Genomic DNA, 26,460 nt, shown 5'->3' on the forward strand with positions numbered 1-26,460 from the left:
TATTTCTTTAAAAAAGTCAAATGAAATACTTCTGACAGACTGTGAAATGCTGAAGGTCTACTTTTTTATTTACATAGCTCTGTATACACTGTTGTTTTATTAGAATAACCCATTTATACACAAAACAAATAGAAAATTTATACCAGATTGTAAGCCAGAGCACTTCATCTTCTTGAGCCTCCATTTCCTCCTCTTTCAAATGAGGATAGTCTTGTACTGTTGCTGGGATGGTCAAATGAGGTAACAGGTGTAACAATGCTTTGCAAACAGTGAAATTTTACATTAATAATGATTCTGTTGCTAGGAGACCTTAATTTACTTTGAATGATCCCAGAGATTCATGAAAAGTATGACTTTTTCCCAAGATTATTTATATATTTCATTTGGGAAGAGGGACAGTGTTTGGATTATTTTGGATGGAAATGGCCTCTTATACTTTTTGGGGAATGAATTTATTATATTGTGTATCTGCTTAGAAGCTTTTTACAGGATTTTCTGGGAATTAAGTATTCATTTAATTTCAGAAGACTGAAATTTAGATTTGTATTATCGATAAAAGAACACAGGCAAAACATGCACCCTAGTTTTTATTCCCTTCTCCAGGGGATCTTCCCAACTCAGGAATTGAACCTGGGTCTCCTGCATTGCAGGTGGATTCTTTACCATCTGAGCCACCAGGAAATCCTTTATGAATGCCTAAGGAATAGTAATAAATATTTTGACATGATAGATCACTCTTTAACCAGAGTAGCTTTTTCTGTCTTCATATTTCAGTATTTTTTCATTCACAGTTAAATTTTTCAGCTATTTCCAAGTTACTGTGTTTTTATACTTTTTAAATTAAAGTGACAAATATTGCTCATACTTTTAAGGAGATTAAAACCATAAGAAATTTCCCAAGTATTATTTAATCTGAAGAAATCTAAATAGTTACTTTGGAATTATATCAGAGTATATTTTTCTAGTTAGACACAAGAGTAGAAATAAAAGGGAAGTAGTTTGTTAGGACCGATATGTGTTATGACTTTGTTCAAGAACAATCCCGTTAATGATCTCAGATCACTGAGCACAGTTCTATGCTTGTGTGCTTAGTTGCTTCAGCTGTGAATGACTCTTTGCCACCCCATGGACCGTAGTCCTCCAGGCTCTTCGGTTCATGGGAAGAATCCTGGAGTGGGGTGCCATTTTCTTCTCCAGGGTATCTTCCCGATCCAGGGATTGAACTCAGGTCTCCAGCATTGCAGACAGGCTCTTTACTGTCCGAGCTACCAAGGACAATTCTAATAGGAGTTTAAAAAAAGGCCTCGAGAGAGATCTGGGTAGGATGATATTTCTCATGAAATTACAATGTTGCTCTGCCTTTTTCTGATCATTATTTGCTCAGTCTCCGTGTCTTCTTCTTGTCGCAGATGGCGTCATCAGACTTGCAGGTGGTAAAGGCAGCCATGAGCGTCGCCTGGAAGTGTATTACAGGGGACAGTGGGGGACTGTCTGTAATGATGGCTGGACTGATCTTAATACCTATGTGGTTTGCTGACAGCTGGGATTTAAGTAAGATCTATTGATATGAGATAGCTAAATGCCAAGCTATATTTTTAAAAGTCTTATTTTGTCACCCTTGCTTGTAATGTCTATAATACTAACAGTATATATTCTCAATTATTATCTACCTGTCTATTCTACCTACCTTCCTACCCCTCTTATCTACCTATCTATATATGGAAGTTCAGCAATTAAAAAACAATAACATTTCTTTGATGATAAATAACCATATCTTGCTATTTATCTCATTTGCCTTTCCTGCCATGACCCCTCTTCTTGAATAACTGGTTGGAGCCATGGATGACTTCTAAGTCCCGTTTTGTCTATTTAAGTAAGACTGTATGCTGTGAATGATCAGTTTTATTCTGATGCATTGCTACTATTGGATGTTGTTAGTAATAACATCACTGTATTTAAAATTTCAGAGAAGTCCAATGTCAAATTCTTTGGTATTACATTATTTCCTTTCTCATAATGTGATGATAATTACCACTTTTATTTGAGAAAAACAGCTTTCTTGTCATGAGATGACCTTTTGAACTCACCCTTGACCTCATTCTCTTAAAAACTGAGTATCACACTTTGAGCAATATATTTCATGTCACACACATAATGCATTCCAGAGTAAAGACCTAAGTTGCTTGAAGTAATTGCAAATGATGCCTTTGAGCTAATATCTGAATGAAGCCCATGGATGCCCATTCTTTCTTATTTTCCATATTGCTATGTCATACTTGAAGTAATTGTCTCTTGTTTAAAAGAAATAAGCAAAATTATATTATTTCAGCTTGAGATAGAATTAATTGCAAATATTTATTAAAACTTAAAATATGCTTTCATTCAAGCTATGTTTAAACATATATTTTTAAAGTTGTAAAAGTAATATAAAATTTTAGCGATTTGGAAAAAAGAGAAAATAAAAAACTACTCCTAATTTTTCCATTATTAAAACTTGTGTATAACTTTGTAGCAGCTCTAGTAGTAGATATATAATTTTACTATTCACTTTTTTACTTTATATTACTGTAGTCATAATTTTAATAACATAACTGATGATGTTCATACTATAATTTACTGAATATATCAATTAGTTTAAATTTTCCTGTTGTAAATAATGACATCACAAAGGTATAGATGTATGCGATTGACAAATATTTTGAATTTTCATGGGCAGTGCAGTTAATTATAATTATGAGGTCAAGGGCTATGACATGCTAGCCAAATAAATATTGATATTTAATTAATAAGAATTACTTTAAAATGCCGTTTCATCCAAGTAAATCTCTGTTAGTCTGAGAACTGTATCCCATTTTCACAAGTTTAGAAAAATTCAAAAGTATTATTGTTTACTGTTCTCATATTTTTCCTTATTAGTGAAAACAACTGAATAAATGCTGATTTTTTCTCCATTTTTTATTTTATTTTATTGTTTCACAGATACATTCAGTTTTTCTTGCATATACAGAGTATCAGAACTTAATGGTTCTGAAAGTGTTCTCAATATTTGTTAAAATTCTAAATGATTACGTTAGAAGGTAGAATAGGCACCTGCTACATTTACATTTTAGTTTACAGAGGAATTTCTGAAAGAGAATGCACTTTTGGAATGAAAAAGACGGTGAACTCTGGGTTTCTTCATACAAACGAAATCCCAAAGTAAAATGACCTCTTGCTGTCTCTTACATAATCGATATGAATGGATGTAATCCGATTGCTGCATTTTGTGGAAACCTGGTGTAAGTTGAGCGTGATAGCAGTATGGAATTTAGGATAATTACTTTTTTAGCTAAGAATCGATAAGTCAGCAAAATAGAAGTCTTAGAATGACATTGAAAGTTGCATTGTTTTAATTAATTGAAATGTTTATCATGTTAAATAAATTTAATAAGTAAGTGCATAGGAAAAGATTAGGAAAATTCATTTTTCAGAGAGAAAGATCTCTTCATACTCTTAGTACAGAAATAATAAATTGGGATGGAAGTGACTAACATAAAATTTATGAGTTAGAGTTTAATTATTTATATAGACCAATTGAAAGACACTTCAGATATCTTTTAGCCCAGGGATTTCTGGAGGCTTGTTTGGATTTTACAGAACAAAAGAACTAAACTGGGGAGAAGATGAACGAAGGTAGAGATTGACTTATTTGCTAATTTTTGACTTTGTGGATCTTTCCTATTTCTACAGTGTGTGTATATATATATATATATATATATATATATTATAATATACTTCGGGTTTTTCAGTAAGGCAGTGTTACAAATAAAGTCAATTGAAACACAAATATAATTCATGAAAGTTTAAAAAATCAGATTATGTAACCTTATAAAAAGGTAGAAACACTGTTATTACTCTGATTTTGATGGGTTAAAATCCACGTTTCATCATGGATGGGAATGATGCTTGAGAAATCATTGAACCAATACATACATTTTGTTTTTATTTTTTGTTTACTTGTTTTCTTTGACTGTGCCATGTAGCTTTCAATATCTTAGTTCCACTACCAGGAATTGAACCTGCAACCCTTGGCAGTGAGTGTGGAATCCTAACCACTGAACCTCCAGGAAATTCCTCACATGGTTTATTTTGGAAGACAGGATAGGAAAGGGTCTTAGAGAACTAATGAAATCACATGCACTCAGAAGGCTTTCAGAGGCTGACGCAAGTGTTTTCACTTCCTGGTGCACTGTGTTATTTCCACGGTCAGGAATTTGACATTTATCTGTCTGCATTCTCTCTGGATGGTGGCTTAAATTGTAGACAAAACACAAGAATGGTTGGGGGAATAGGATTAATTATCCACTCGTTACCCATTCAGTCAATCAAACATTGTTAAGATCATCAAAATATGTGATGTAGTGAACACTACTGTTAGAAGTGAGTTCTCAGGATAGGAGAAAGAACAAGTACTTACCCTCTGAAGTCATGATGCTTAATGAAGTTGCTTGTTTTATGTTTTGTGGTTCCTTGAAACAAGAGACAGCAGTTCTGTGCATGATGTTTATTTTATTGCCACAGATGTGGCAAACAAGCCTCTGCAAACCACTTTGAAGAGAGCACGGGACCCATATGGTTGGAAGGTGTCAGTTGCTCAGGAAAGGAAGCCAGTTTCCTTCAGTGTTCGCGGAGACCCTGGGGAGGTCATGACTGCAGCCATTGGGAAGATGTTGGCATCTCCTGCTACCCTGGCGGGAATGGATTCAGATTCTCCCTGGGTGAGGTCCTGCCACAGCTCTTGAGTATTCATAATCCAGTAGCCACTGCACATCTAGCCACTGGTCCGGAATGTGAGAGGCTTCTAATCTCTGGCTTTTCAAAAAGTCTATTTCCCCAAATGCTCTAATTTTTAATAATTTGATTTCATATAAAAATAGTCTTTTGAGTCTTTCCACCAATGTCACAAAATTTTACTCCTAGTTTTTCTCTACCTATGAGCCCACGTTTCTCATGTATCTGAAAGATGGAAGAAAGAAACTGCAGTGTCCATTCCCCAACTGATTTCGTCACCTATTCTGCCTCTCATTTACCTAGACTTCTAATGAACTATTTGAGAAAGGGTTGAAAATAAACCAGAACAAAACAATAGGTCTCTTTCCCACCCTCCATGATTCATTTGTCTTTAGTCCTGAGGCCTTGTCAATCATTGCTTGCCAGCCAGCCATTGCTGTGTCCTAACCTAGATCTTTCAAGTTTCTCACTGGATTCCAAGGTGGATTCATTGGAGTAAACAGCCCACTTATCTTTCTAAGATATCTTGTTACTAAAAACCCATTAGCATCACTTATTATCCCCTCATTCCAAATTTCTTCAGACTTATAGTCAGATAAAAGGTACTTAGCTCATCTAACAGTCTAAAATATTCGTGTGTAGTCTTAATCACTCAGTCGTGTCCAACTTGTTTGATGGCATGGACTGTAGCCTGCCAGGCTCCTCTGTCTCTGGGATTTCCCAGGCAAGAATACTGGAGTGGGTTTCCATTTCCTTTTCCAGGGGATCTTCCCGACCCAGTGGTCCAACCTGGGTCTCCTGCATTGCAGGCAGATTCTTTACCATTTGAGCTACAAGGAAGACCTTAAATATTGTTAGATAAAGGTCCTTTTGTGAGCAGAGAGGAACTACTATATATCCTTGACAGACTTAACATCTGATGAGGAGGCCAGAATAAATATGAATGAAAAGTGTAGAGGGAGATATTCAGAAGACTTGCCAGGACTCTACCATAGCTCTGTTTGTATCTATACATGTATTTTTTGGTACATAAATGTTGAAATAACAACTGGTGGTCCTTAAGTCTCACCTCAGGCTTGAGTCAGCCCCTTTTATATCCTCCTGTTTTGAGACTCTGAAGCTGGAATCTTCATATTATAAAATAATGGGATGTGTTGAATCCCACAGTATTAACTATTCTCTGGTGGCACAGTGGTTAAAGAATCTGCCTGCCAATGCAGGAGACGTGGGCTTGATCCCTGGGTTGGGAAGATCCCCTGGAGAAGGAAATGGCAACCCACTCCAGTATTCTTGCCTGGAAAAGTCCACAGATAGAGGAGCCTGGTGGACTACAATCCACGGGGTCACAAAAAGTGGGACATGACTGAGCATGCAGTTAAGCACACATACTTTAATTTGTCAAAGTGTATGTTGATTCCTCATTGTACTCTGACCTGTGAGATCATAGTGACGTACTCCACTAATCTAGCACTGATGATACCAGGTAGAAATACAGCATTTTACCCTGTCCCTCATAGGTCATAGTTTAAATTGTTTCTGTTTGGTCTCCTTCCTTGCTACTTTCTTCCTATAAAGGATTTATGATCCTCCTAGGATTATGTGATGAATGATTGCATGTGGTTGGGAGAGATAGAGCCTGTTTGCTAGAAATGGAACCTCTTAGCCCCAGATAGCAGGTATTTGGATCATGGAGTGATCTATTCAGGCATATTCCATCAGTACTCCATGTGATGAAGTGTTATAAATACTATGCATGTGTTCTCAGCCACTTAAGTTGTGTCTGACTTTTTGCAACCCTTTGGACTATAGCCCGACAGGCTTCTCTGTCCATGGGACTCTCCAAGCAAGAATACTGGAGTGGGTTGCCATGTCCTCCTCCAGGGGATCTTCCCAACCCAGGGATGGATCACCCCCCAACCCCCCGCCCTGTCTCTTTTCTCTCCTGCATTGGCAGGTGGGTTCTTTATTACTAGTGCCACCTGGGAAGCATACCAAATACCACAATCTCAGTTCTCTGAAGACCTGTGTGGTTAAATATACACATACAGTTAGGAAAACTAATCCTTTCAATTTCCTAAAAATTTTTAATTTTCTAGGATTATATTGATAGATATATTTTTAAAAAATTTAAAAGTTGAGGGTGATAATTATTAATAAAATATGAGATTATTATTATGAATTCTTTGGTACTAATTTTGGTAATATATTAACTACTTATTTGTCCAAAGAACATTATATCTGAGCCAAATTATTCTTTTGCAGTAGAATCAGATTACCATTTATTCATCCAAAGAGATCATTACTTATCCACTTATCAAAAAGGACTGCATAATTAAAAGAGAAGTTTAGGGAAAGAGACCATGTAATGGTGCAGTTTAAAAACAATTGAGTTTTTTCACTTCTTTGGCGCTATGATAAGAGCTGTTAGACTACTAAGAGTATTCAACTATTTGAAGGCAACTCATTGACCTTAACTTTAATTGTGAATGAAACTTTTCTCAAAATTAGTAGTAGTTCAGTAGACACTTCCTAATTTTAGGTGTGTGGTAGATGGAATGCTCAAAAACAATATTCTAGGTCAGTAAAGGTGATTTAGTACAAGTGTAGTTAATGCCTATGTTAGTTGGGGGAAATTTGTAGGATGGTAAATATGTAGATTTCTTATTTTAATACTGCATTCTTTTTTAAAAATTTAAATAAATTTATTAATTACTGAATTTTCCACATCCTATCTCAAACTTACTTGCCCTGATTGCCCTAAGACTACTCTCCACCAATACTGCATTAATTCTAAAGTTCAGAGTATTAAATCTTAACAGAGATATCTTTCACACCTTCATTGTCTCTCAATTTTACGGTATAAAGTTCAACTTTTACTTTTATGCTAGATTTTATCGTTCTTTTAGGAAAAATATTATTTCTTAAAAATAATGTATTAAATCAGTTTTAGAGGAAAATTGAAATAAAGAAAACTCTGTTGTAATCAGAGTTTGAGATATATAATGAAAGGTACTATATACTCTGTTTAGTTTTCCCAAGCATTTTAAGATTTTAGAAATAAATCATGTATGTTATTATTGCTATAACAAAAAGAACTTAGTGAGGTGGTATTAATAGAATGGCTTCTGTCATTCAGTTTCTCTTCAAGCATCGAAAATCCAATGATTTAATAAAATGAATGGCTAAAATTAGGTTCAGAAATATTGTATATATTATTTTTACAAAATATGCAACTTAGGCTTTAAAACTACTTTATCATTTTTATTTTTATGGAATGTGAAAAACTGCCTATAAAACAACTAGGATGAAATGTGGAGATCGAATTCCATGTGTATATGATTTCTTAATTTTCTTAATTTCTTAATTTTACACTAAAAAGTGTAAAAATCAAAAACTTGAAGAATTTCATCTCTTTAAATTTTTTCATTGAAAATCACTTTTCCCCTTGCTCCTCTTGCAAAGAATCCCTAAATTTCAGATATAATAATAAAAAATGTAAAGTTTTAAATATATTGCATTTTGTAACATGCCTATTACAAAAATTTTTAGCTAATGTAAACAACACATAGAGAAGGTTGTTAATTTTGACTTTGCTGTATTGATTCCACTATGATGCCTGTTACATGAAGTGGGTATGATCAGAGATTAGAGAGCCAGCAACTCTGGGGCAACAAAGAAGAATTCGAGGAATCAAAGTTGGATGTGTCTATCTTGCCAACTGTGTTTTCTTTCAGTTAAAAAATGTCATCTAGTGATTACATACATGGGGTTGAACACATATTGAGTGATACTTGGTTTGTTAGCTGCTTACTTCACCTCCTTAGGTTCTGATCATTTCACCATGTTGGATGGTATTCTTTGAGTCCTTATCAATCTTAGAGGCGCAAGCTGGAGACCCTTCTAGTAACTAGATAATGTAAAGAAGGTGTATTAGTTTGCATGGACTACTGTAACAAATCACACACTGGGTGGCTTAAACAACAGGTATTTATTGTCTCACACTTCTGGAATCTGGAAGTCCAAAATCAAGGTGTGCACTCTGGTTGGGTACTTCTGAGGACTGGGAGAGAAAGATCTGTTCCAGGCCTCTCTCTTCAGCTTGTAGGTGGCTGTTTTCTCCCTCTGTCTCTTCACAACATCTTCCTTCTGTGAGTCTCTGTGTACAGATTGGATTAGAACCCATTCTAATGGCTTCACAACTCAGCCCCAGGCAGTATGCAAGCCATAATGAGGGCTTTTAATTAAACGAAACCATATTTATTGGTGTCAATAGAGATGTGTGAAAAACTCTACACATCATTTCTTTTGCATAATTCAGATAAACCCCCAGTTTGCTAGAGATCAGTATCTCAACTTTTACATCTTTAATGATTTTTATGACTTAAGCCCTTCCTTGGGAATCAAGAATAAATAGGAAGCCTGAGATGGAAATTGTCCTTATTAGTTGCTTGCGTTTTTTTTTTTTTTTTTCTTCTCTTCCATCATTCAAGTTACTCATGCATCCTAAAGTATATCTAAAAATTCTTCTTAAAAATCCTAGCTTTGGAATGTAATCAGTGCAGATCCTGGCCGTATGATAATTTTCAGTATTTGGCCACCCTGGACAATTTGAGCAGTTAAATATATATAGAAACAAATTATAATCATTGAATAAAACAGAAAGCCATGAATACATGCCAATATAAATAAACAGATGGATAAAATAATGCAGAATAGGATAGGTACTCTTATGGTTACAAATTATCTCCTGATATAACACCTATTACAAAAATGGAAAAATAGTAAGTTTAGAATGGTCAGTAGCATTTTAATCAACTTATCAAAGGTAAACACTATCAGTAATAGAACAAAGGAAAACATGTGCATCTGATAGGATGGGCATATAATGAGAACACAACACTATTTCTGAAATACTTCAGCCAATGATGCATTAACTTTAAACTAACAGGAACACCCCAAATTAACAGATGTTCTATGAAATAACTGATTTATAGTTCTGTAACTGTCAAGGTATGAAATACAAAGAAAAAATGAGGAACTGTTCCGAATTGAAGGAAAATGCAAAGACACAACTAATAAATGTTACATGTCAAACTCACTGGAATCCCTTGGCCAACTGAAGAAGCTTGAATGAGGACAACTATCCGATCTGCTAATTTCCAGACTTTGTTTTCAGGAAATATAGTCATAATATAATCTGAAAATAATAATGTTTTCCTCTTATCAAATCTTTCATGTCTTATTCACTAGTTGGAACTTTCATTAACTTTTTTCCCTTAAATATTCATGAAATAGAAGATATTCTTGTACCATTTATGACTTTAAAAGACCATCTCTGATGTTTAACTGTGAAAAACATCAGAGTATGTATGCTGTTTGTGGCATACTGAGAATATACTTTTCCATTTCTAGATTAATATTTTTCTATCATAAAAAGAGACCAACTGTTTCTCTGTCTCTATTAAGATTAATGCATGATTTCTCGGCTTTGGGCTATGTGATGTGATTAGGTATATTAACATATTTCCGTATAGTAAATAATTTATACACCCTGGAATAAATTTTCACTTGGCTGCAGGTAATTAATAGTTAAACATCTGCTGAATTAGATTTAATAATATTTACTTTCAATATTTCACCTGTATGTGAGAAACGTATCTATTTTTTTCATTATGCTTTTCATTCAATGTTTTAGTATGCGAGGATGCTAACAAAATAGCATAACATTACATGGTTTTCTATGCATGTTAGAACATGTTAAAAACAACTGACATATCACAGATTAATTTTAAAATCATTATTTTATAATTTTATTTTTAATAATCCTTTTCTTTACATGCCCTAGATTAAGGTTACAGTAAGTACAGTAAAGGGCTGGAAAAGAACGGAAAAGATCAGTTTTCATTTCAATCCCAAAGAAAGGCAATGCCAAAGAGTGCTCAAACTACTGCACAATTGCACTCATCTCACACGCTAGCAAAATAATGCTCAAAATTCTCCAAGGCAGGCTTCAGCAATTCGTGAACCATGAACTTCCAGATGTTCAAGCTGGTTTTGGAAAAGGCAGAGGAACCAGAGATCAAATTGCCAACATCTGCTGGATCATTGAAAAAGCAAGAGAGTTTCAGAAAAACATCTACTTCTGCTTTATTGACTATGCCAAAGCTTTTGACTGTGTGGATCAGAATCAACTGTGGAAAATTCTGAAAGAGATGGGAATACCAGACCACCTGACCTGCCTCTTGAGAAACCTGTATGCAGGTCAGGAAGCAACAGTTAGAACTGGACATGGAACAACAGACTGGTTCCAAATAGGAAAAGGAGTACGTCAAGGCTGTATATTGTCACTCTGCTTGTTTAACTTATATGCAGAGTACATCATGAGAAACGCTGCACTGGAGGAAGCACAAGCTGGAATCAAGATTGCTGGGAGAAATATCCATAAGCTCAGATATTTAGATGACACCACCCTTATGGCAGAATGTGAAGAGAACCTAAAAAGCCTCTTGAGGAAAGTGAGAGAGGAGAGTGAAAAAGTTGGCTTAAAGCTCAACATTCAGAAAACTAAGATCATAGCATCTGGTCCCATCACTTAATGGGAAATAGATGGGGAAACGGTGGAAACAGTGTCATACTTTATTTTTCTGGGCTCCAAAATCACTGCAGATGGTGACTGCAGCCACGAAATTAAAAGACACTTACTCCTTGGAAGGAAAGTTATGATCAACCTAGATAGCATATTGAAAAGCAGAGACATTACTTTGCCAACAAAGGTCCGTCTAGTCAAGGCTATGGTTTTTCCAGTTAGTCACGTATGGATGTGAGAGTTGGACTGTGAAGAAAGCTGAGCGCCGAAGAATTGATGCTTTTGAACTGTGGTGTTGGAGGAGACTCTTGAGAGTCCCTTGGATTGCAAGAGATCCAACTAGTCCATCCTAAAGGAGATCAGTCCTGGGTGTTCATTGGAAGGACTGATGTTGAAGCTGAAGTTCCAATACTTTGGCCACCTGATGCGAAGAGTTGACTCATTGGAAGAGACCCTGATGCTGGGAAGGATTGAGGGCAGGAGGAGAAGGGGACGACAGAGGATGAGATGGCTGGATGGAATCACTGACTCGATGGATATGAGTTTGAGTGGACTCCGGGGGCTGGTGATGGACAGGGAGGTCTGGCGTGCTGCGATTCATGGGGTCGCAAAGAGTCTGACATGACAGAGCGACTGAACTCAACTGAACTGAAAGGGCTGTATGACTTTGAAGCTGAATAGTCCCTGTCACAATGACTCAACACTACCCTTGTAGCACAAAAGCAGCCACTGACAATTTAAAAGTCAATGAGCATAGCTATGTTTCAATAAAATGTTATTCACCAAAACAGGTAGTGGGCTAAAAGTGACCTATGGACTAGAGTTTGCCAACGTGTGCTTTATTTTAGATATTCTTTTTTAAAAATCTTCAATGAAATTTAAAACTTAAAAAAATTCCTTGTTTATTCTTTAGTATTTAAAGCATATAGAGACATTTATTTTCTTCTGAGTGCAACTTTGAAAATCTCTCATAAATGTTGATATATAATATTCTTACCACTGACCTTTTTATACATTATATAATTTACATTTATATTTTCTTTTGGTCTAAGAACCAGTTAGGAAGATTACCAGTTTAATTTTTACCTGTCAAAAAATGAAAAGGACTTTGAAAATAGGGATATGTATAAGAATAAGTAAAGGAACACAATTAAGTGGCATTTTAGTACTGATAATGGCACATTGTATTCAATGCAAGTGTGAAAGGCTCAGATTTTAACCCACTGGTTTGTGTTACCAGAACTAGAGCTATTTGGAAAGAATTATAGTACATAGATTATTAACCACAAGAGAAAAGTACTAAATGATGTCACTTTGATGGCCATAGTATGTCTTTAGATTAAGAAGTTCTCTGAAAACAAATTAAAAAAAAAAAAAAAAACTTCTACAGAAAGAGAGTCATAACACAGTCCTGTGAAATTTGGGAGATGGTCAAGTTATTGAGTATTATTCATTTTGTTTTATTATTTCCCTCTTGTATTATGGTCAGACAATATTTTCTCTTAAATGACTGCATTTTGCAATACACTGATGCTTACATTATAGCTGAAAATGCAACCAAATTTTTCTAGTGTTTTATAAGAGATGAGGGAAAGAATCCTACTCTGAAGGGCATTGGCTTACTTACTAGCTTATTTGTAGATTACTGATATCCCCAGGACTGTAAAAATACTCACTCTATTAGTATTGGGTTCCTTTTCACTTTTCTTGTGTGTGTGTGTGTGTGTGCGCGCGGGCACGTGCATGCTTAGTCACTCAATAGTATCTGACTCTTCACAACCCCATGGACTGTATCCCACTGGGCTTCCCTGTCCATGAGATTCTCCAGGCAAGAATATTAGAGTTGGTAGCCATTCCCTTCTCCAGGGGATCTTCCTGACCGAGGGATTGAAACTGGGTCTTCTGCAGACAGACACTTTACTATCTGAACCACCAGGGAAGCTCTTTCAACTTCTCTTAGATTTCCACAGATGTGTATTTTGATTATTTTATGTATTTTTATGTTGGTTATTTTAATGCAAGGAATAACGGTATTTATATTTTCTTGGACGATTGTGTCCATCAATAATGCAGTAGTATTGGTACATTTAATATGTTGGGCATTTATTTCTACCTGTTTGGCATTAATATTATGATTCCTTTATTTAAATGAGTTTGCATCTCTTTGTTCATTCTTTGCTTTCAACTTCTGTGAATACTTTTTTTGCAACAGTGTATACTTCTATTTTTCTTTTCCATGGTGTAGTCATATAATCTTTTCTGTTAGTAAGAAGCACTGATGTGAATTTTTCCTTATTATTAAATGTATTTGGTTATTCGAATCACTTTGGCCACCTCATGTGAAGAGTTGACTCATTGGAAAAGACCCTAATGCTGGGAAGGATTGGGGGCAGGAGGAGAAGGGGACAACAGAGGATGAGATGGTTGGATGGCATCACCGACTCGATGGACATGGGTTTGGGTAAACTCCGGGAGTTGGTGATAGACAGGGAGGCCTGGTGTGCTGCAATTCATGGAGTCGCAAAGAGTTGGACACGACTGAGCGACTGAACTGATCTGAATCAGGATCTGAGAGGGAGAGAGAGAGACACTAGCATTCATATACCCATGTTACTTTGAAGTTAATTGATAATCTCTTTTACGCCATAAAATCACACAGGTTTTATGGACTAATTTTTTAATGTCTGAATGGAATTTTTAGTCTGAATGGCTAATTGCCAATGAGTCAAATTTATATATTGTGTTATTTTTAGCATCTTTTCTGGGTAGATAATCAGTAACAGGGCTGAGGGTGGCCTAAAAGCACTGGATATGACTAAGCCCAAAAGCTTCACTGTTCTGGACTCCTGTAGACTCCATCAAATGTACACATGCTTCTATTATCAAGAGCATGCAAAGGGTTGAGAGAGTTAATCAGATCTGTGATGGAAAGCAAATGCTTTTCTTGATGACATACTTTAAAAATACAAATCATCAAGACCCCAGGAGACACTAGGATAAAAAAAAAAAGAAAGAAATCCTTTTTTCCCCTCATTCGAATAAAACTAAAAGGAAGCTACTGGCTTCTTCTCATGATACATATTTTCACTTACTCAGTTACTTTCCATAACAATGATCCAGACTCAGCCATCCTTTGGGGACTGTCCTTCTGATTGAAAATTCACAAAGCAGTCGCCAAGAAGGTTAGTTGTTACAAGTTTTATGGATAAGAACTGAGACTGTCTCTGGTTGTAAACTCTATGGACATATCATTGATTTAGTGGCTCTATTCTCAAATTCTGTAGTAGCTGAATTATGGGGACTGAAGTCGTTCTGCCTCTGTCAGACCATATACCTCTAACCTTTCTGAACATGAAGATGTCTAGTTCCCACATTACAATCTCAAGAGACTGTGTTTTTTTTCCTAAGTGTGTACCTAATTCTTATAGGAGCTCAAAAAATAAGAAATATATATATATATATATATATGTGCTTCCCTTGTGGCTCAGCTGGTAAAGAATCCGCCTGCAATGCGGGAAACCTGGGTTTGATCCCTGGGTTGGGAAGATCCCCTGGAGAAGGGAAATGCTACCCATTCCAGTATTCTGGCCTGGAGAATTCCATGGAGAGTCCATGGGGTCGCAAAGAGTCGGACACAATATGAGCAGAAAGAGAATAATTCATACTTACCGCCACAACTCAAAATAGAGAAAATCGGAAGGTTGTAGATTTACTATATTCTTTTACGACTTTCTGCTATCAGGCTATTTCTATCAAAAACAAAAACCCAGATGCATAAGCTGAATGTCACTAAGGCACACTCTCACAAGGTACTATAGCACGGAAGAGCTATGGAATTTTTGAAGAGAGAGGCTTTCAACAAAGGAATTGCATTGAGGGAGGCAACAAACTATAAAGTCCTGTTTTCCCTTTTGGAAAGTTCATTGTAGTGAACTCTTCCTCCTTCGTGTTAGGAAGAGGAAATCAAAAGGAAGATTCCTAGACACTAACACTACAATCCTACTGCCATCATTAGCTTTCCCAGTCAGTCTGGGGGTGGGGGTGGGGGGTGATGATCCACAAGTCCAAGATATGTTATATATAATAAACAGTAATGCAACAGCAGTATCAAATCTTTCCTCAGGCAATTAAACTTTATGCCAAGCTAATTCAATTTTGTTGCTGTTTTATTAACTCCTATGGAAAAAAATCTGCTTTCTCTGGTAAATCACAAGTTTCACAACACATTTCTTAATACAAGCTCCTTGTTCTGCTATTTTGATATATTAAATATCCACCAACGAATTTCTAGGGTCATAAATCTACAGTGATAAAATTAATCCTACTGCTGAAGACAAATAAATATTTTATTGCAGTTTTATGAGCTTTTGTTTCCTCTTCACTTGCAAGTAGATGTTGTTTAGTGGTATGAAGATATTTTGCTCCCATAAAATGTATTGGAAACAATACAGTAGCAGTAGAATTCAGATCTATAAAACTGTTGTGAACCCTAAGACTGAGAACTCAAGCACATCTCGACCCCCAAAATTATAAAGACTAATTTGTCAACAGAAAATACCCAATCACTATATTCAACTCAATTTATATCCTGAGGTCTTTTGCATTTCCAGTTGTAGACACCAATTCTATTTGTGACACTGTTTGTGTGTGAGCAAAAAATTTGAGTTGCAGGAGGGAAGAAAGAGCAACAAACCAAATTCCTAAATGTAGTTCTTTCAATTCTCCAGAGGGCACAAACCTTGGAGGTTACCAGGAATTGCAAAAGTTTGGACAGGGGAAAGAAAGTTCAGGTATAAAGAGGCTCTGTGATGTATATAGAAAGTTTAATTTAGTCCACTTAAACCAGAAAACCTTTCATAAAAAATAGAAATTTAGTATGTAAAGATCAAGTAGCAGAGGATGGATGTAAGTTTGAGCAAACTCCGGGAGATAGGAAAGGACAGGGAAGCCTGGTGTGCTGTAGTCCATGGGGTCACAAAGATTCAGACGCAACTCAAGTGACTGGACAACAACAAAAAAGATCTAGTAGTATATTCCCTTCCCTACCATACGCAAGAAAAGGAAACTGAAGTTTAGAGATGGGAGATTACCTACCCTGAAAACATTTTATGCTAGAAAATGGAGTCATTTTCTAAAACCAGACCTGAATTATCTCTCAGTCCCTTAAATTAGGTGTCATCCCTATCATAACACATTAACTGCTAAACATACACACACACACAAATTGCAAATTTGAATCAGGCTAAAGTCCACAGGAGTGTTATCCAAGAAGTATTCCAACTTAATCTGTTCTTCATACACCCTGGCCTTCAGTCATTTCTACAAAGGTCTGTTCAGGGTGTTGCTTACTGCTTTCTGGGTCCACACCATTTCACTCCAGACACATTCCCTTCTTGAACTAATTCCCATCCCCTCAGGCTCAAATTCTATGGGCAGAGAGGCCTAATGAGTAAGTAGAGACAGGACTACTCATAAGCACTTTTATCTCTGACAGGAAGTAAAGTGCATATGCTAACTTCACTTACACTTTGGCAAATTACAACGAATACCAAAGTAATCTGCAAAGAACTCACCAAGCAGATGAGAGGTATGAGTATAATAATAAATAGGAGGAAAAAGTGAATAGAGGAGGGAACTTCCACTCACAGCCAGGACAAAATAACAGGGACCCCATTAACCCTCCCTACTTAAAACACACAAAAAAGAAACAACGTTTTTTAAGACAATGAAGGCAATGGAGGAAAAGTGATCCTTCATGATGAGAAACAAACAAAATGAAACCCATCATAGACCTAACTTATCAACTTGAGAAAAAGTCAAAGTTGTAATGCAGGCAGGGAGAATCCGAGTGGAGCCCAGGATAGTCTGAGTTGAGAAGATGGAGTTAAGAGCCTAGGGAGAAGATGACTAGAGTTTCCAAGATAAAGTATCGGAGTCCCACAGGAACAGCATTCTTTAATATAAGCCCTTAATAAAAAGCCTAATTTTAATCAACCAAACACATCGTCATCCCAATCAACAGTGTTTTCTAGCCTATTTTTCAGTTAGTATGCTATACAGGTGGTAAAGAATCTGTCTGCCAATGGAGGACCAAAGAGACTTGGGTTCGATCCCTGGGTCAGCAAGATACCCTGTAATAGGAAATGGTGCCCCACTCCAGCATTCTTACCTGGGAAACTCGATGGGCAGAGGAGCCTGGTGGGCTACAGTCCATGGGGTTGCAAAGAGTCAGACACGACTGAGCAAATAAGCACACATGGCTATATAGCTATTTTGGCCAATGAGATGTAAGAAAATATTGTATGAGAAACTTGATAGAAAAGGAATCCCTTTTACCTACTGATAGAAAGCAAGTGTGACAGCTCAAGTTTGAGCAGTCTTATTGGACAATAACGAAAAGCTATAGGCATCTGGGCCTTTGTGTCTTTTGTCCACACAGCTAATTCCTAGTCCTGTTTGGGTCTCTGTCATTAGTCCACACAGATTACGAAGGTTATATAACTTAATTTCATATACATGGTTCATTCATGTCTGACAGCTCTCTTCTTTCAACACTTCCTTGATTTGAAGTCTTGGACATAGGGAGATTATTCTGTCACTCATACAACATAATGGTAGGTTATGGGAATTTTGAAGGAGAGGAAGAAGGCTGAGATAAAAACAGAGCTTCTTTATACTTGGAACCTGCTATCTGTGTAGGATCAACCTGGGCATGGAGCAAAAACCTGTTTGGGATTTTCTGCCTCTCCATTCTACCTCTCCAGGAGTCAGTCCATGAAGATAGCACAGGGATTCTCTCTATGGGATCCACCACTGTTGAATTATTCTCTATCTGTCCTTTTTCATAAGGTGGGGAGCAGAAAAGTTTTGTTCTGACTACAGTACTCCGCAAAATAATTTGTCTACGCTTCAAATCCTTCCTATCTCATTAAGGATCCAGATTTTTGAAAAACAAGTCAGGAAAAGGCAACCCCTCAATCAGTATCCGGAGAAGGCAATGGCACCCCACTCCAGTACTCTTGCCTGGAAAGTCCCATGGACGGAGGAGCCTGGTAGGCTGCAGTCCATGGGGTCGCGAAGAGTCGAACACGACTGAGCGACTTCACTTTCACTTTTCCCTTTCATGCACTGGAGAAGGAAATGGCAACCCACTCCAGTGTTCTTGCCTGGAGAATCCCAGGGACGGCAGAGCCTGGTGGGCTGCCGTCTATGGGGTAGCACAGAGTCGGACACTACTGAAGCGACTTAGCAGTAGCAGCAACAATCAGTATCTATTGTTAAATCCATTCCTTGACTCACTGACCAGTGACAGGGCTGAATGACTAAATTAAAAGAAAAAAGTTGGGCCCTTCAGGAAAGACTAACCAGTAAAAATATTATTCTAACATACCAGATTTAATGATCCTCAAAATTTTCTCCTGGCTTTCGACCCGATGGGTGTTCTGATCTGGGGAAATAATGATTAACAATTTTGGTAGCTTTCTCATTTTATTACTTTTTAGAAAACATTCCCATTTGTTTCCTAGTAAAAACTACTTATAATGAATTCTTTGCCTCTTTTAGAGGGAAAATTTGCCCTTATTGCTTGGGTGGTGCTGACTTTCAGACACATTAAAAAAAATGTGGCATGAAACAATCAAGTAGAACTCACATAAAAAACAGAGAATGACAATGTTCAGCTGAAGTCTATGCAAACAGGGCGAAACCACAACATTCTATAAATGCAAAAAAGATGAACATGGCGTGTCAGAGACTTAGGGCACTCTGGACTCTTCATACAGGAATGGAAACTCCGAAAAGAGCTAAGAGAAAACAGGTTTTAGGAATCATAATTTTAAAAGAAACCATATGAAAGTAAGTAACTCACTTCTTTATTCTTCTTTCTCTTCTAAATTATATTTGGTTTTTACAGAAGAAAGGAACCAACTGAGCTTTTACTAGCAGCCACCCTTACCATTCCACAGACCCCCTCCTCCAAATAAAAACACCATGTGATTTGCCGAGTAATTCTAAAGCAATAGCAGGATAATACTGTGAAATGTTAATTGACATTTTTGGTCCAAGTTTCCTTGTGCTCACTGCCCTTTCTACTCCTAACAGTTGGACAGAGGTGATAGCTTTCCATTTCCCTTGCCCTTAAGGGTAGGCAGGAATAAACAGCAACATTCTGTTTTGGTTATTGAAAACTTATTGAAAAGACAATTTATTGAAAGTAAAAACACTTGTGATTTATAACAGTTTTGACTTTTGAAAGAGAAAGGCATTGTAAAATGATTTAAAATTTAAGATACAGAGCTTGTAGATTTAACACATAGCTTTTATTTTAATACCAAACAAACATAGTGTGGAGGATACAGGCAGATGACATAAGAGTTGACTTCCTATCAAAGACCCAAAAGATAGATAGAAACATTTCCAATACTCAAGCAATGAGCTAGGAGAAGACTAGAAAATAGGACTAGAAATAAAAAGTCTCTATTCTCTTCCTATGCCCACAGTTACTCCTTGACAATACTGTGGCTGAAACCTCAATTAAGGATGGAAATAAGGAAGCAGAAAAGGCTTTCATGTCTCAGTTTACAATTAGAACTCCCAACATGAAGTGACCACAATAGGTTATAAAGGATGATGTATATTCTGTCACAATACAATTTTTTGAGAAGTTATCAGAGATGGGAAAAGTATTTAGATATACAGATGTTATAAACAGTGAAACATCCCAGAAAAGTCAAGTCAGAAGCACTTCTAGAATAGTGATGTGAGGAACTCTGTGGATCCTCTTCCTAACAAAAAACTAATGATCGAAGTATGGAAAACAATTTAAAGATCTCTGGAAGTCATCCTAAGGTCATATAATAAATGGAGAAACACTTATTCAAGAAAATCTACTAACTTTTAGAAGAATAGAGTCAGTGCCATTTGAACTATGACTTGCCCCCTTCCCTCCCCAGGTAAAGTGACAGGCATGTGAAGTTAAGAAGATGGAATAAGTCTTTCATGACAGTCCAAGCCTAGGGTTATGGTATCTGTCAAAGAGGAGCAGATGACCTGTTTCTCACCCTTTCCTCTCCCAGCTTCATGTGCCAAAAGCTCTATTTCAGGCAAAAATGACAGAGAAGTTAGAGGCCCTCTTCCTCTACCTAGGCCTTGTCATAGGACCAAAGTTCTATATCAGGCATGACAGGCTGAGAATACTGGACCTTAAGCATCCTTGTCTTAGTTCACGAGTATAGCTAAGGTTCCATGTTAGGAGAAGAAAGCCAAGAAGACACAGAGTATCCTTGCCTAGAACTCTGCTCATAGAACATGAGTGTCTCTGCAAGAGAAATAGGGTGCTGTCCTCACCTTAAACTCTGAAGCAGTAGCAGATACATTCTGCCTGGGAAGAAGAGGAAGGCTAAAAGAACAAAGCACTCCATACATCTCCTTAAGAGGACTCATCTTATATGGAACGGAGTGTGGGGAAGTTCAAGCCTAAGGACACTGGAATCAACAGTGGTCATTTTGGTGATGAGTAAATTAGTTGGGGGCTTATAGCTCTGTAACAGCAATAAGAGAAAAGACAGAACAGCTAGAAGGTTAGTAGAAATAACTAAGGAAAGAAGCAGCAAAGAAGAGCCCTCCTGGGGGTGGAGGAAGCCTTAAAGTGTGGCCTCAAAGACAACTCCTAGAAACTGGAATCAGATTGTTTCTGTTCAAGCAGAATCAGATCAGACTTCAGAGTAATTTATTTACCAGGGCGTTGTCAAAACAATAGAGCAATCAGCTAGAAATTAGCATAGGCTAACTGCAGCATCCGATACCAATGCAGATGATATTTCATCTGCAACTAAAGCAGTACCTTAAAAAGGAGTTCACAGAAAGAGATAGTCAAAGAGGACAGAGATAAAATCATTTTAACCCAGTGGGGTAGGAGGAGTCATACTCAAGCCTGAACTCTCTGAGCGCAACATCAAGGGTTGCACATTTGGGGAAAAACTAATTTCACTCAACTAAAGCAAGCAACTAACTAGAAAATAAATGCAAACAAACAAGTAGACTAGCAAACAATGATAGTCTTAGAAATAGGGTGTTAGTATCAGAGCTGCTATAATATATTATCAAATATCCAGTTTGGAACCAAAAAAATAACCATGAGAAAGGCAAATAAATAAGAAAGCATATTTTTAGGATTTAAAAGAACAGGCAAAAGAAACTGCATTTTAGAGAGTCCAAATGTTGTACTTTGAGGACAGAAACTTTAAAGTAGCTATTACAAATACATTCAAAGAACTAAAGGAAGTCATACTTACAGAATTAAAGGAAGATATGATGATAATGTCTCACGTATTATAAAAGATCAATGAAAAATAGAAATTATAAATTGAACCAAAAGGAAATTCTGGAGTTTAAAAAGCCCAATAACCAAACAAAAATTTTGCTTCAGGGGTCAACAGGAAATGGGAGTTAGGAGAAGAATAAACCAGTAAACACGAAGACAGTTGGATAGAAATCATAGAATCTGAGAGCAGAAAAAAAGTAAGAATGAGGAACAATGAAAAGAGCCTTGGAGAAATGTAGGACACTATTGAGCATACTAATGTACAATTGCTTCTCATGACTCATGGATTCTGCATTTGTAAATCTGACTACTTGCAAAATGTGTTTGTAACCCCCCAAATGGATACTCAGGGCAAGTTCACAGTCATTTACAAACTTATATAAAGTAATGAATCATCTGAATCACCCAATACATGTTCTAAGCTGAGGTCAAATCAGGCAACACATTGCCCTGTCACGTCAGCTCTCACACGTAACAAGTTTCTTTTCTGACACATATTTAGTGTCAAGTTTTTCATGTTTTTATGCTTTTTGTTGGTGATTTTGCTATTTTAAATGGCCTCAAGTGTAATGAAGTGCTGTCTACAGGCACAAGAAGGCTGTGATGTGCTTTTTAGGAAAAAACGTGTGTTAGATAAGCTTCATTCAAGCATGACTTGCAGTGCTGCTCACCATGAGTTCAATGTTAACAAATTAACAATACTTTACATTCAGGAAAAAGAAGAGGGCATCTGTTTTGTATGTGACACTGCTCCATAAAGTGCTAAGATAATATCCATAGTACATGATGAAGCTACAGAAAGGTAGAGTTTTATGGGTAAACTTTTCAGATACACTTGTAGATTTGTGAGTTGATGAACAATTAAAAAAAAAATGTAGTGTACAGATTGCTTTGAGGCTGAATTCCAAAGAATTTTATGGTCAAACAGTTAATGAAAACATGACCAATTCCTTAAAAAGTCTTCTAAAAAATAGAAGAGGATAGAATACTTCTCAACTCATTCTATTATTTCAATTTACCCTGATGCCAAAACTGGACAAATACAAGAAATACCCATATATAATTTGAGATAATGTGGGTGTGGGATTTGATCTGTTCTCAAAAATGAGGACTATTTCTGGCTTAGAAGTGAACCATAGTTCTGATGATAATAATTCATATTAGTATATATCTGTGTTGTAGTGCTCAATTGTGTAATCTTCAGTCTTAAATGTTGTTTCATGGCTGCAATTCCATCAAACAATATTTATATAATAAATTATCTCCCCCGCATAGAGAAGAAAATCTTAAACAGCTGCAGTGATTATTATCAGAAACTTTATATGCAACCATAACATCAAACGGTGTTGCTGTTGTTCAGCCGCTAAATCGTGTCCGACTCTTTGTGACCTAAAGGACCGCAGTATAGTATGCCAGGCTTCCCTGTTCTTCACTATCTCCCAGTTTACTCAAACTCATGTCCATTGAATCGGTGATGCCATTCAACTGTCTCATCCTCTGTGGCCTCCTACTCCTCCTGTACTCAATCTTTCCCAGCATCAAGGTCTTTTCCAATGAGTTGGCTAGCTCAAACAGTGATGCATATGTAAATTTATCATGTGATCAGATGATAATAGTCTTCTTCAGCCAAAGCTGACAAATCACAAAAACGAAGGACTGAAACCTGATACCAAAATAATTTTCTCTTCCTGTGTTAAACAACACAGAGACTGAGCATACTTCCTCTGACTATGTTAAACAATACTGAGAACAAGCAAAGTAAAATCGGGTTTTTGCTCCAGGGAATACTCACTTCTGGAAGATAAGACTGAGCAAATGAGAGCAGCTTACTTATGGAGACTAAGCTTACTTGTCATACCTTACTTCAAAACCCTCACTTCTCTGTACATGCCAATCCAAATCAGTTATGTCATGAACTCTGCCCGGTCCCAGCTAGTTTCCCTTCTTGCAAGATTCACCTGAAAATTACTCTTTAAAATTCTAAAATCATGCAAATATTCCCCACCTCCCCAGTTTTCCCCTTCAGAGATGTTACCAAGAGTGTGACAGTTATAGTTTATTTTCCCTTATTGCAATATGTCAAATAAATTTAGCTTTACTGAATTCAGGATTTTCTGTTGGTCTTTTGGGGCAGTTGTCACACCCCTTAAGATTTTTGTATCCTATTGGACAGTGAGTTTTTAAAGACAGGCTCTTATACTCTACTCTCCATGTATATGTCAGAAAGTACCCCCCAAAATAATGACTGCATTCACCAGGCAGTTAGAGAAACCTATGAAACTGAAACACTGCCTTTTATTTTACCAATAGCTTTAGTGGAGGAACAAATGCATTATAGTATCATGCTTTGCTGCTAAGTCACTTCAGTCGTGTCCGACTCTGTGTGACCCTATAGACGGCAGCCCACCACGCTCCGCCGTCCCTGGGATTCTCCAGGCAAGAATACTGGAGTGGGTTGCCGTTTCCTTCTCCAGTGCATGAAAGGGAAAAGTGAAAGTGAAGTCGCTCAGTCGTCCAACTCTTAGCGACCCCATGGACCTTAGCCTACCAGGCTCCTCCCTCCATGGGATTTTCCAGGCAAGAGTACTGGAGTGGGGTGCCATTGCCTTCTCCGGTATCATGCTTTAGAGACTAACAATAATAATATTTTGTTTCATTGCTTTCTAATTAATGTGGAAATTATCTAAAACGGAAAAATGAAACTCTGAGGATCATATCAGCCTAGAGAAGCAGTAAAATTTGCTGTTTTATAAAGACGGCATTTTACAGAGAAAAACAGAGGAACATGTAGAAGGGCTTTAACTAAATCATTCATAATATGATAAGTAATCTATTCCTAAGATAGATTTAAAGGTATTTGACAGTATGGGAATGTACTTATTTATTCAATAAATATGTTTTAATAACTACTATAGGCTGAGTCAAGTTTTTAGAATTGGTGCATAATGGTTAATAAAGCGAATGTTCTCCAAATACATGGGACTTGTATTCTAGTTGTAAGAAGGCAAATCTTTCAGAAGTTAACACATACATAAATATAGAATTACCAATTGTGGTAAGTACTATGAAGTGTAGTGAAAGAGACTAAAAACAGACTCAATGGGTACAAGGAGATTAAGTAGACTTCGCAGAAGACCAGGCATAAGATTAAATTGGAATGTACTGATATTTTTCTCTACCTTGACCTCAAGGATTAGGCTAAAGCTCCCAGCAAGTTAGAAATGTACAATTTTCCCAAGATAGAGGAGGGAAAACAAAAGTGAAATTTCAATTATCTTACATAATGGGAATAATAGATGACAGGAATGAGATATGTTTCATCAATCTTAAATAAAACAACACACTAGATTTGAGGAGGAAGGATTGAGATCATGTAAAACTCAGCACTCCATGCAGCCGCAAACAGTTGGACAAAACTTAGCACATGACACACAGGACACACAACTCAGCGCTAGAAATTCTATTTCCACACAGCATTTCCAAAACCTTTAGACAAAGTTATTCTGAAAGAAGTTGGAATTGGGACTTGTTATGAAACCCTAAAGAAACCAAAGTTACTGACAGGATACAGCATTCTAACTTACTTACTGAACTATGCATTTTCAGTAAATACACATCACATTGCTTACCTAGAATGTACAGGACATAACCTGTTCTATATTAATGCATTTGGGTGTCTAAACTCCTAAAGAACATACAAATGGGATAAAAATCACTTAAGCATGAAACATACATATTTACCCAATCATAATTTAGTACTAAATAAAGAGTTTAAATTGTTTCTAAATGAAGTCTTATATGCATACTAAATGGCAGGTGCTTCATAAGATTTTCAGTAAATTTCACAATTCAGTAATTCTATTTACAGAAGAGAAAACTAAAGCTCACAGAAACTAAATAAATTACCAAAGGTCCACCACAAAGAAATTGTGTAAATGGGTTTTTAAAACAGGTTTCCACACTTTCTTTTCTTGTACACTTGTTCTTCCAAAGTGACCCTGAACTTATTATTTGTCAACAATTTTTAGGTATGTTCCAATAAAATGTTAGAAGTAGGAGAAACTAAGATCCAACCTATTACACCTTTAGTCAGATATAAAGCCTACGAAAACATATGAGTTTTCACTATCACATCAGTGAAAATAAAGTTTAAGAACACATTGTTTTGATTTGTAAATCTAGGGCATAGAGGTAGTTTCATACATTGTGGATAGATGTGTGAATACATGAAATATCTAAGGAGGTAAAACTGGCAAAATCTATCAAAATTACAAATACACAAATGCTTCATTCCAATAATTCTAAATTTATTATTATTATTATTATTATTTTTTTTTGGCAGCCACTCAGCATGTAGGATCTTAGCTCCCTGACCAGGGATCAAACTTGTACCCCCTGCGTTGGAAGCATGGAGTTTTAACCACTGAACTGCCAGGGTATTCCCTCAATAATTCTAAATTTGAGTTTGACATGCCTCTGTCCTTCTGGTAAAGAAACCCTCTGGTGACGGTCTGCCCAACTCTCACAATCCTGCACAGTATTTTCACCAGTTTCTCAACCACTGGCTCATTTCTCTTCTGAATACACTGATTACCCGGAACCATACTCTTAATAGTCGTGACCTTGATTATTGCTTGGAATCCCTGTCTACCCTGCCCAGTTCACTTGATGAGACTCCCTTATGTATAAACATTCACCTGAATGAAGTCTGCATTCATCACAACCTTTCTACAATTAGCATTAGCAACTGGTTACCACTGCTCCTCAACAGTCAAATTTACAA

At 36.7% G+C, this 26,460-nt stretch overlaps 2 protein-coding genes across 25 annotated transcripts in view; one reads left to right on the forward strand and one right to left on the reverse strand.

Annotated features, from left to right (window-relative positions):
- Nucleotides 1-26,460, reverse strand: part of LOC145505369 (uncharacterized) — a 138,375-nt gene that overhangs the window by 78,204 nt on the left and 33,711 nt on the right. For 3 of the 24 annotated variants that reach the window (XM_081487302.1, XM_081487294.1, XM_081487324.1), the window contains exon 2: nucleotides 18,747-18,803. The exons of 13 other annotated variants lie outside the window; for them this stretch is intronic. In XM_081487302.1, the coding sequence (XP_081343428.1) occupies nucleotides 18,762-18,803 (42 nt within the window). In that variant the 3' untranslated portion in view covers nucleotides 18,747-18,761. Of the gene's footprint in view, nucleotides 1-164; nucleotides 259-4,698; nucleotides 4,996-8,739; nucleotides 8,927-9,869; nucleotides 9,968-18,746; nucleotides 18,804-19,007; nucleotides 19,159-26,460 lie in introns of those variants that run through there. 8 more of the 24 variants (XM_081487364.1, XM_081487372.1, XM_081487283.1 and 5 more) reach the window with 7 other exon arrangements.
- Nucleotides 1-26,460, forward strand: part of LOC145504779 (neurotrypsin-like) — a 74,674-nt gene that overhangs the window by 36,542 nt on the left and 11,672 nt on the right. Inside the window, 2 exon segments of the mRNA XM_081486090.1 lie at nucleotides 1,410-1,551; nucleotides 4,561-4,757. Of these exon segments, the coding sequence (XP_081342216.1) occupies nucleotides 1,410-1,551; nucleotides 4,561-4,757 (339 nt within the window).

The sequence above is a fragment of the Giraffa tippelskirchi genome, chromosome 1 (genome assembly GCF_054371585.1).
Source record: "Giraffa tippelskirchi isolate mGirTip1 chromosome 1, T2T-mGirTip1v1.2.pri, whole genome shotgun sequence".
Lineage (NCBI taxonomy): Eukaryota > Metazoa > Chordata > Mammalia > Artiodactyla > Giraffidae > Giraffa > Giraffa tippelskirchi.